Source organism: Capricornis sumatraensis, chromosome 14 (assembly GCF_032405125.1).
Source record: "Capricornis sumatraensis isolate serow.1 chromosome 14, serow.2, whole genome shotgun sequence".
Classification (NCBI taxonomy): Eukaryota; Metazoa; Chordata; class Mammalia; order Artiodactyla; family Bovidae; genus Capricornis; species Capricornis sumatraensis.
This window is the reverse complement of record NC_091082.1, coordinates 12,675,637-12,687,796: the sequence shown is the minus strand read 5'-3', so window position 1 is coordinate 12,687,796 and position 12,160 is coordinate 12,675,637. Positions and strand designations below refer to the sequence as shown.

Below are 12,160 nucleotides of genomic sequence, written 5' to 3'. Positions count from 1 at the left end.
GTCTGGGCTCAGGCAGCAGACAAGGTCTCAACTTTCGCAGTGCCTTCTGGGTCACCTGCCTGCTGATTAGTACATTTTTAGAAGAAAGGTCAAACAAACAAAAAAAAATGCTTTGCCTTCTCCCTAACAGATGGCATCCTAAAATACCCACAGAAATGGAGAAAGCGCACATCCCAGCTGCTTCTCCTTCCTCACGAATATATATTTCAAGTTCACAACCCTTCATCCACAATGTATAAATAAAGTCAAGGGTACTTAATACCAAATGACTTGCAAAACCAGAGGGGAGAGTTCTTCTGTTTGTCCCTTTCTTGCCCTTTTACCATTGATCATGCAGCTGCTTCCAATGGGGCAGCAGCTCTCCAAACCCATGCATCAAAGAAGTATCCCAGTAGTTCCTCTTCAGGTCAAGTCGGTTTTAACTCCTCGTCAAAACACACCTAAACTTTCTCAAATTTAGACTTGGAATATTGGTTTTGAATGATGAATAAATCCTGGAGAAATGGAGAATGTGTTTTGCTTCAATTACAGAAAATCTTACTTTTGCTTTCAACTCTTTGGAATTTCAGAGTTAATATTTTCCTAGATTTTTAAGGAAAGAGACATGATTAAATAACTCAATATAGCTCTAGGGCCATGATTCTAAAAGGAGAGAGCAGGAAGTAAATAAGGAAAACTCACCCTCATTGGGGAGCCTCCATAGCACCATATAGTTTGTACCTGTCCCTGTCTAATGATATTATTCACAATGCTTAAGCTACTTTGAATTTCAAATAATATTAACACAGGAGAAGGTTTGTTATTGGAGTAGGGAGAGAAATGCAGAAGCAAGGCATCCTGGCATTGCCACATGCAACCTCAACGCAGAAAAGGGTCACGTTCAATCTATAAGCATTTATTCATTTCCATGCCCAGAAACATGGAAACAAATAAAAGACAATTCTGTCCACAAGGTACTCAGCTAGTTGTAAATAATGAGGTGTAAATGAAGGGATTACAGTGTAATATGATGAGTGCAATATAAAAAGAGGTGCAAAGAAACTGCTGAGGAGATGCTGAGGGTAGGTTGATCAGCCCTGTGCAGAAACACTAAGGAATCCTGCTTGGAATCCTGCCCAGGGTTACTATGCAGAGTAGGGATAAGCAGGGAAGACTTCTTGGAGGTGGTGACATCTGAGCTGGGTTTTAAAGGATAAGTTTTCCAGGTTCAAGGAAAAGGACCCATTCCAAAAGAAGACACAGCATGGATAAAGCATGAAGCATGAAATAACACAATGCAGTAAGGAAACGAGAGGCAGTTTACCTTCTAGTAGTATGAAATGTGAGCAAGGTAAGTGGGCAGTGATGGATGTAAACAGTCTTTCATGCTATGACCTCAGCAGAACAATTGGTTTGTTTTCTTAAAAAATCACTTTGGTGGTATTATGCAAGATTTATTGTTAAGATCAAGTTAAGAAACTATTTTTTTTAAAATATTACCTGTAGTAGTCCAGGTCATTCATTTATGCGTTCATCATTATAGCCAGTATATATATATATATATATATATATATATATACCAAGAGCCACCATTTAGGCTACAACCCTATTCCATCTGAAGGGACTCTCCTCCTGCCACATAATAAGAGTTACTTATTTAGCACTTAATATTTGCCATACACGGAGTTAGGAATTTTACACACATTTAGAATAAACCAGCAAGGTAGGTCTTATTATCTCCATGTCACAGAAGAGGAGGCTTGAAAGAGAAGTTAAGTGAACAAGGATGTAGGGGAAGGCAGTGACGCTGACATGATTCCTGTTAAGGGCGACTTTCAAAGCCTATGCTCTTTGCATTGTACTCCCAAACCTCAAAACATTCCCACCAGAAGCCTGGGAGAGAAGACTGAAAGACAAATACTGAAAACCTTAGGCAGTATAAACTATAGTGCTATGTGAGTGAGTGAATTAGAGAGAGGGGTCATTTCTCATCAGTGCAACCAAAGAAGGCATCCCAGAAAAGCCGGGCTTTATTAGAAGGGTGAGGCTTCAGTAGGCGGAGATGTGGGGCTGGGCAGGATAAAGAAGTATTCTGAGAACAGCACTCAGAATTTGACTCGGGAGGACTTCACAGGTGGCCCAGTGGCTAAGACTCTGTACTTCCAATGCAGTGGGCCCAGGGGCCAGCCCTGGTCAGGAGACAAGATCCAGCACGCTGCAGTAAAGACTGAAGATCCCATGTACTGCAAGAAAGACCCAGTGCAGTCAAATAGATAAATTAAGTAAATAAATATTTTTTAAAAAGAAGAAAAACTTGGCTCCGGTGATGGCGAAGGCTCTAATTCCTGTTCCGTCATTCCCCAGCTACAGACCCCGGGTGAGCCACTGAATCTTCCACCTCATTTTCTTCAGCAGCAAAGGAGGATAATAACAATATATTCCTCCTTCAGTTGGTGTACACCCCAGTATTGTTGCCCAAGAAGCCCCATGGGCAAGAAGATCCTGGCAGGCTACAACCTACAGGGTTGCAAGAGTCGGACGTGACTTAGCAACTAAACCACTAAACCACCACAGTTGGTATAAGAATTAAGTACATCAAACCCCAAACAAACAGCAAAATATTAGTTAATAATATATGCATCTGAAGAATGGCAAATAGTCCAGACAGGCCTCTAATTCATTTTAAATAAAATGAAAAAGTATGGTTGAAATGATAGGTTGCAGCTGTATTGAGGACCAGGTAATGTTCACCTTGGAAAGTTAGTCTCTATTCAACGGACAATAGGGAATCAGTCATTAGGGGAAAGAAGCCATATTCAGACAATTCTGAGCAGATCTCCCCAGGGGGCTCCCGGCCCCTCCCCTTGGCATCTGGTTCATCTGTGACCCCTCAGCAGAGGAGGCCTGGGGCCCAGGGAACTAGTTAAGCAAGGACTATAGGAAAAGAGGTACTGTCAAGCTTCAACCTGTAACATATCCAAGATTTTTTTTCTTTCTTCCCTTATCCTGTATCCCCCCTCCCAAACACACAGGAATGGCTGCAACACAATTATTAACTCCACTTCCCTGTGAGACTGTTTTTATTTACTAAGGTTAAATAAAATTTCCAGGCACCAATCTAGGTGGCTTGGATCATCATTTATTCATTACCTTTTAAAACTTGGTAATATTCAGCTTTTACTTATTCATTTTTAGCCTAATGTCCTTTCTATAATATGGTATTATACTATTCATTTATTAACACAAAATGATGAAGACACTTTCTGGTGGTTTCATTCATTTATCCTTATTGTAATAGTTTCATAGGGAAATAATATGTCAAAGTTTATCAATTGTATACCTTAAACATGTGTGGTTTATAATATGTCAATTAAACCTCAATAAAGTTGTTAAAAATATAATGAAAATTTAGTCACTTATGTAGTTATTAAAAGGTATAAAATTTTTATTAATACACAGTGCTTATATTATGAACATATATGTATTTATTCATAATATGGAAATATGAATATGTAATTTTTATGTTAACTCTCAAAATTTAATCGAGACAAGTGATTAATATGTAGAAATGCATATGCAGCCTGTAAAACTTCAGTGTAGACAAGATTTTTCAAAAATAAGAATATATCTATGTTCACAGCAGCATTATTTGTAATAACCAAAAGGCAGAAGCAATCCAAGTGTCCATGGATGGATGATTGGATTTAAAAATGTATATTCTACATATAATTTTAAAATATGGATTATACATATATAAAGGCAGGAAATTCTGACACAAGGATGAACAAGTGTCTACAACATGGATGACCCTCTAATACATTGAGCTAAGCGAAATAAGGATACACACTATACGCTACACTGACACAGGTACCTAGGGCCACCAACTAGAGATGGTGGGGGATGGTTAGTGTTTAATAGGTCCAGAGTTTCAACTCTGCATTGGAGAGTTTTGTGGATACATGGTGGTGATGGTTACACAACAATGATGCCACTGAACTGTACACCTGAGAACCATTAAGATGGTAAATTTTATGATATGTGTATTTCACCACAGTTAGAGAGAGAGAGAGAAGAGAGTTCCTATACATTATTGCAAAATCAGTAAAGGTGTCATTTTGTAATTTTCAGAAACATTTTAAGTGCTCTCATTATTTATTTTTAAATCAAACAACTTTGAGGTAACTTTCCCAGATTCCCCAAAAGGCCATTACTTGAATTTTACTGCTAGTAGAAATCAAAATAGCAACTTCTTTTTCCACACAACATGACATTATATTTTCCTAACAAAGACCTCAGAGGTCTAGGGTCTACGGTAATCATGACTCTCGTGAAGAAAACCTCTCTTCTGGAAGGAGTCCTCTACAGGTGCCACTGGCAGCCCACGTTTATGCCAGTGAACAGTGGGCGTTTATGAGTCAGGGGCTAGGCACCTGCTGATTTTAAAAGGGTGTGGACCCTACATCGCAGGGTCAAGTCAGACTCTGTAAATTTCATAACAGCAATGATCAGGGCTTGTCCAGGCTTTCAACCTGTGTGGTACATAACTACCAGATGGGGTTCTCCAAATGAAACTTCTGTTCCCATTCCTCAAGAGAGTGCCTGAAACTGGAAAAGTTAAGGACTCCTCACGAACCCCATTTCTAACCATTGCTGCTCTGCACAGCACACAGCAGGCCCAGCTCCCTGCCCACCACCTTCCTCCAGGGCCTTTTAACTTGGAGATACAGAGTGCAGGACTAGACTTTCTGCAAGGGCTTCGTTTTTTTCCAGGAACTCACCTTACCACAGAGTCCTATCTTCCCTGAGCAGCGGAAGAGGTGCCTTCCATCATCTCTCAGGAAGACGATGGCATCTGCTTGGGGATTCCAACGAGATGTTTTACTGCAGCTTTTCACAAACTGATTATTTTTAAAGCTCCCTTGAGAGATGGGGGCTGGGAGGAAAGAAGCTTCTGAAAAGACCTTTGTTGGCAGGAGTGAAGAACCACTCACACCTCCCCAGAGAAAAAGCTTGTTTAAATACCAGCAATCCACATGCCCGAGTGTGTGTGCACACACATTATGTCTAGAGTTTTAAATTTCATCTGCTCTGAAAGGGTCCTGAAAGGGTTAAACTGTTCCAGGCAAAGGCCTGAGGCTTTTCTATCAAAATGCTCCAGATGGAAATTACAAAATTTCACTTCTCAGCTCTGCGGTGCACACACACTGTTCTTCTAAGACATTAAAAAAAAAAAGACAAGACCCCTAATGTTCTCAAGAAAGAGAATTTGACGGCTCAGCACACAGTGCCACTCTGTTTCAGATGATTCCTCCTGGAATATCTGCATTAACTGTCGATCTCAAGCTTTCTGGGGGATGTAAAAACTGAAGGTATGGAAAGGGTATAGGAAAGGAGCCTTGAACAAGGTCAGGACAATAGCTGGGAGGGTCTGCCATGAGGTGAGCTCGTCCAAATACCAGCTAAATTATCACCTCTCGTGAGGGTTATGCCCCGCACCTTACCACCTTTCGCTGCTCCAATCCCCAAAGAAGCTGACAGACTAGAGGCCAAAAGGCCTCAGGTTATAACCATGAATCTGTCAAGAATTTCCAGAGATTAATGTATACGAAGCACTTTGTAAATTGAGCCATGTACAAGTACTAAGAATATTACTGCTTTCGAGTTAGAGATTGAAAGGCATGAACTTTCAAAGGAATCTGAACACCCACAAAGCAGAAACAATGATGGTTTTTAAGAAGCCAGCTCCAAGGCAGGCTGACTAAGGAGGCACGCCCCTCATAAAACCACACTGGGGTAGGGTTGGGGCTGCAGTCTCAGAAGTCCTTCAGGGCACATGCAAGCAGGTGGTTTAAAGGGAGCCAAAACCACAGACAGGCAGGGCTCCCCAAAGCCCATTAAGGGTCCTCTTGATTTAAACCATTCTGACTGAAAGCAAGACTCAGGACTCTGGCCAGAGATACACAGAACAACGGCGACCAACAGTTAGACAGTTTATCTGTTCAGAAAGAAAAACAGTTCTCAGTAAGAGATCAAACCAAGGTATTCTCATTACTACTGAGGAACTGAAATTAGAACCCAGGTTTTATTCCTAAGACTCCTTTCTTACAATTACAACTGGCACTTTGGGAGTGAAAAGGCGAGCGGACTGAATGTTCATCCCAATTAAGCAGACCTTACTGTTTCTGGTGGTTTGCCTGGGAAATCTCATGGACAAAGGAGCCTGGCGGGTTACAGTCCATGGGGTCCCAAAGAGTTGGCTATGACTGAGCAACTAACACTTTCACTTGACTATTACTGAGCATTTACAATTGCCAGATACTGTGTTAAATGATTTTGATACACTATCTCACTGAATTCTCACAACCACCTAGGAAACATGTATTACACTGCCTGTTTTTCAAGTCAGTATCCTGAGGCCTGGACAAGTCAGGTGACGTGCCCAAGGAACGAGGCAAGCACGGGGCAGCACTGAGATTTAAACCTGGATCCCTTTGACTCACAAACTTGCACTCTTAAACATCAGACCAAAAAATTAATTTTCTTTTTTATCCTGGCATCTGTAAAAAAAAGTAAGACTGGCAGCACTATGAGTCCCACACAGCCCATAAAAAGCTGAAACATCATAAATCTGACCAAGGGCTTCCAGTTAGCAGGGGAGCAGAGCCAACCCCAAAACCAGGGCCTTTGTCTCCAAGTTCTATGGAGAACACAGATCTCCAAGATCTTCCACAGGGAACACAGACTCTAGTTTGAAAGCTTCAAGAGGGAGAGGACTTTGTCTTGTTCACAGCTACATTATCAGTGCCCAGAACCCATTCAAGACACTCAATAACCGCTGCTGCTGCTGCCAAGTCGCTTCAGTCGTGTCCGACTCTGTGCGACCCCATAGACGGCAGCCCTCCAGGCTCCCCTGTCCCTGGGATTCTCCAGGCAAGAACACTGGAGTGGGTTGCCATTTCCTTCTCCAATGCAGGAAAGTGAAAAGTGAAAGTGAAGTCGCTCAGTCGTGTCCGACTCTTAGCGACCCCATGGACTGCAGCCCACCAGGCTCCTCCATCCATGGGATTTTCCAGGCAAGAGTACTGGAGTGGGGTGCCACTGCCTTCTCCAACTCAATAACTAGTTGATGAATAAAGAAGTGGAGTCCCGCTGCTGTGGTTTGCCTATGTGACCTTGGAAGGACTTCTTTATCCTCTCCAGGCCTCGGTTTCTTCATGCAGTGAATAGAGAATGAAGTAGGATTCACTTCCAGGTTTTAAGTGAAGATTAAATGAGACAATTCTTATAAAGCACTTGGGACAGGTTGGAACACAATGACCACACAAAATATAATCTGTTATTATCACTATTTCTACTATGATCCATTAATAGATTTTGGCTTTTTAGTTGACCCTACTCTGATATGATCAATGATACATTGACCTTACTCTGGTCAAATGACATTTCATAGTAAATATGAATAGAATAGAACAGATAATTGGGAGTCGATAACTTGCTTCTAGTTTCAGATCTACTACCATCTAGCTGTGTGACCTTGGACAGGCCTCTTAATTTCTCTCCATTTGCCTCAGCTATAAATGAGGGACTAAACCATTCAAATCAGTCTCATAAGCATTCATCGGGCACATTCTCTGAGTAAGACATCATGCTCAGCCACCTATAAAATTCTATGATGCTGAATAGTGTCAATGAAAACATATCAGTGCAAAGCAAAGCAGTTCCCTGCCTGTGGCAAGGCTGAGGAGAAACCCCAAATAGTCAACTGCATTACATCATCTCCAACAGCAATGTTTGTAAATATACAAGGTGTTTAATTTTGAGACACTTGTGAGAAATCCTTCACCAATAGAGAATCAGCAGATACAATTCAACACCTATTGGTCCTGAACCTTCCAAAAAATAAATGTGTGAAATCACTTTGCACCTGAGTCAAATGGCATGCTTCTGGAGAGAAATCTGGGAAAGTCAAAGTTATTAACACTCCTCCCTATGGCAACAGTTAAGAATAGAACGTATTAAAAAAAAAAGAATGACATATCTGGTTAAAACTCGGTTTCCAACAGCAAACTGCAGTACATCTGGACAGGACACCGAGGCCAGTAGCCTATTGTTTACAGAAATAGGCCGGGATTATGAACAGTGACCACAGGCCAAGACCTCAATTATACCTCACAGCCACACCTCTCCCAGTCCCAGCTCAACTAAAGCTATCCATCAGTCAGCTCCCCCAGTTCTTTGCAGCCTAGTGGATAGAAGGTCCTTCAGGGTACCTCCAGCATGGACCAAGCTGATGACATTAAAAAGATCCCATAGGCACAACATGGACCTCAAACTACCATCCAACCTTCCAAGAGATAAAGCAGCTGCCCATTTCAAACTCTTGCCCTACTCACACCCCCAGCAATCCTAAGAGGGGAGGCATGGCCCTTCCCAAGTCCTCTAGGATAGGAAAAGGTCTCCTTGCATTGGCGCAGGGAAAGAAGGAGGGGCCCCTCCCTCTGCACTCTGAAACAAAGGAAAACCCAGAGCTCCAACCATGTGGTGTAACATTCAAGGCCACCCACCTCTCCCACTCCCCAGCTGAGGTCTCAATGGGCTAGAGACACATGGCTCTTTCTAGTGACTGGCCAGGAAGGGACAGTGCCTTATACAACCATAAACTGGGGCTCTTTAACAGGCAGGAACCCCCTCTATGGGTATTGCTGGTTAAAAAAGGCTGTCTAGGAAGGGGTTTTGATTCATGCACCAAGTCAGGCAGTGCAAAAGATGTGCCGACAGGTCCCTTGCTTTCTCTGGGTCCACATTTCGCTTTACCCCTCATAATTTTGCAGAGGTATGAGGGCCTTTAAACGCGTGTGTTCTGGAGCAGAAGACAACAGCACAGAAGGGTTAAACAATTATGTCTTCCCATTCTCCAGAATCAGCACCACCCAGGAACATCCCAACTCCATCCGGGTTTAGGTGAAGGTGGAGACTGGGTGTGAGTGACCTTATCCTTTCTGTTCTCGGATCTCAGACAGAATGCAGGCAACCAGAGACCAGGCAGGTGCAAGGTGCACCCAAGGTGGCTACAGACTTTCTGCGCCTGATGGCATAGCAAATACCATGTTTGGATATAGTGCATCAGAAAAAAAACCCAGGCTCTCCCAGGGCTCTCCAAATGGTACACCTTCTCAAGGTTGCCTTTCTCTGCCTGGACGCCTCTTCAACCTCTAAAATAAATTCCTAAACACCTGTCAGATTTCAGCTGTCCTTCAAGGAAACCTGACCCAGACACCCAGAGGCAAATTGCCGCCTTTTCTCTCCAAGAACCTCCCGCCCCTCCCCCATCCTATTTAGCCTGGGGAAAAAGACTACCAAAATAATGACCAGCCCTACAGACAACTGTAAAGTCTACTCCGAAAATGCCTTTCCAGAGCCTATGGCCCCTGCCACGGACGATCCCTCGGAGGCGCAGACCCACCTAGGAAACCACTTCCAGGGTCAGCCTGCCCCCACCTGCTCCACCCAAAGAAATGAACACCCTGCAAATCAGGGAAATGTATGTCTCCATGGTCTACAGAGATGTATTATGCTATTTTCAAAGCCCTTACCTTTGACCTGAGTATCGTACTCTGCTATGATCTCCTTATCCTTTTTGAATTTGGCTGGAGACGTCATGTTTTCCTTCTTTCTTCCAAATTCGAATTGTGAATTGATAGATCCACGGGAAAAATCCAACCGCCGAAATCAATACCTCCAAGACCCTTTCTCCAGAGGGCAGAAGGGGCCCCCCGCGGTGGTCTCCAGCGCTCCGGGGAGCGCGGGCTGCGGGCTGGGCAGGCAGCTACGGCGGGCACATGCAGGCGGTGGGCTCTGGGGCCGGGCGCGGCGGCAGCTGGTTCCTGTGCTAGAGCCCGAGCCACAGCCTCAGCATTAGCCGGGAGAACTGCAGCGCCCGGAGGCTGGCCTGGGGTCTGACATCAACGACACAGGCCGGGAGTGGAAGTCCTTCCGCACAACATGGTGTGAGGGTGCGGGGGTGTGGACTAGCCCAGCTGGGTCCCCGGGAGAGAGTGGGTGCGTATCGGGGTGCCGGGGGAGGGCTGGGCGTGTTTCGCGGGGTTTTGTTGCACAGGCTCGAAGATGCTGCAAATCAAATCCCAAACGGGAGTCGCAGCAGCGCAGACTGGATCGGAAGTCGTTTGCTCCGGTTCACTTGCCTGTAAATGCAGGGGAAAGGGGAGGGGGCTATCAGCTCCAGTGCAGATCCTAATCGCTGCGGGGGTGGGGTAAGGGACGCCGCTTCCAGCCTAGCCTGGGCCCATTCATCTCAGCCAAACGCCGCCCGGCCCGCAGAGCCCAGCGCAGAGAGGTGGGGAGGAAGGAAGCTCCCTCCGGATTTTGTTTTAAGGCTGAAAGAAAACACTTTGGAGCAGCGGCCTTCGCGGGCCTGGGGTGGGGACTGCGGCGGGAACGCGGGGTTCCGGGCGAGGACTGCGACACCTCGGTGGCCTCCCGAGCCTTGCCAGCGTTGGGCAGCGGCAGCCGGAGGGAACCCTCCCGGCCCTGACTCCGACGCGGCCCCCGATCCCGGGCGAGGGCAACTGCCTGGACTTCAAAGGGGATCAAAGCCGGGAAGGGACAAGTCACCCGGGCACAACTTTTCTTCCCTTCCGCCCCTCCTGCCAGTTGTTTTGTTTTGGTTACTAGCTTCTCTTGGCAGCAAAATGTTGGGTTGGGGGGGCGGGAGGGGGGGGAGTGATCTGCAGGAAAAAAAAAGGCTGCTCGGTGTGGGACACATCCAGGAAAACAATGTGGTCGGCAGAAGCAGGAAACGGGTTAGAGGCGAGGGTCGGAGTCGGGAAAACCGGGAAGGCAGGGCGGGGGCGGGGGCTGCGGAAGGCAGCCACCGCCTCTCCCAAGTCAGGGACCACAGCGACTCTAAATGCCACCCCCAATTGATCACCCAAGCTCAGAGATTCCAGACACCGCACCCAATCCCAGGCTGGGGGGTGGGGGCGGGGGGAGGTCTTTGAGGTTCGCGGCCCCGACTCCTGGCACCAGGAGGTCCCCCAGGAGATTCCGCTCGGACCCAGGCCCAGGAGGACCCCCAGGAGATTCCGCTCGGACCCAGGCCCAGGACGAGGACTTGAGTGCAGAGCGGCATGTCTCGCTCCGGGACGTGCCGCGGCGGCGACCCTCCCTCTTTGGCCGCCCCTTTCCCTTTCCGCGCCGGGAGTCTCCCACTTCCCGCGCCTGGAGAAAGGGCCGCAGCGAGGGAGGAGCGGGGAGCCGGAGCGGCGGCGTGGTGCTTCAGACTGGCAGGAAGCAGGGGGAGGAGGGGGTGTGAGAGGTGGGGTCCGAAGACTGCACGCGAACGTGGGATGAGTGGAGCTTCTGCACATGCTTGATAGGCGGGGAGCGGGCAGGGGAAGGGCTACCTTGGGGGTGAGAGGGTAGTTAAGAGACTATCGTGGGCCGCAGTGGTACGGGCGGCGCTACGATGTTAGTAACTCTGGGGACGCAGAGGCAGGTCCGAGAAGGCGAGTGCGTGAAGAGGGGCCCATTCCGGCCGGGCCGGGGGGCTGAGGCCGGAGAAGAGCCTCGGAAACAGCGCGGAACACCCGTCTTTCTGGGTCCAGGGCTGTGACTGGGCTCTCCGCCAAGGCTTGGAGACAGAGGCAGAGGGCAGTCGTTGGTCACGGATGATGCCAACGACGGCTGCCCAAAGGTGCACCGAGGCTGCCCGTGTGCAGGGGGTTTGGAGGAGGGGGCTGGGAGCTCGCGCCGCGGCGCGAGAGCCAAGGCAGGGTCCCGGGCAGGACGGTGAAGGGCGGAGACGCAGCCCTAAAGAAGCACTGTGGGCTGCGCCGGGAGACGGGGAGAGGGTCCGGAGGGAGGGGGCCTGAGGGGTTCCGGGCGGCAGCGCGAGGGCGATGCCGAGAGCCACATCCGCGCCCTCTCCTTCCCGCCTCTGCCGCCCGGTCTGTCCAGTCTGGGCTCCAGTCCCGCGGCGGGCGAGAAGAAAAGGGAGAGGGACGGAGCCTTTACCTGGCTCTGACGCGACGGGTCCTGCGCCCCCGGCTCCGCTTCCCACTAGGAGCTCTCCTCCCTTCTCGTCCCCGCCACCCGCTTCTACGCAGATCGGTCCCCTTAGTCCCCCGAGGAGCCTCTGCCAACTCCACAGGACCCCGCCGGG

General features: G+C 47.6%; 1 protein-coding gene across 4 annotated transcripts in view; it reads right to left on the bottom strand.

The window, feature by feature from the left end:
* Positions 1-9,717, bottom strand: part of SRGAP2 (SLIT-ROBO Rho GTPase activating protein 2) — a 250,476-nt gene extending 240,759 nt beyond the window's left edge. For all 4 annotated transcript variants that reach the window (XM_068986092.1, XM_068986093.1, XM_068986094.1 and 1 more), the window contains exon 1: positions 9,573-9,717. In XM_068986092.1, the coding sequence (XP_068842193.1) occupies positions 9,573-9,639 (67 nt within the window). In that variant the 5' untranslated portion in view covers positions 9,640-9,717. The remainder of the gene's footprint in view (positions 1-9,572) is intronic.
* Positions 9,718-12,160: the final 2,443 nt, after the last annotated feature.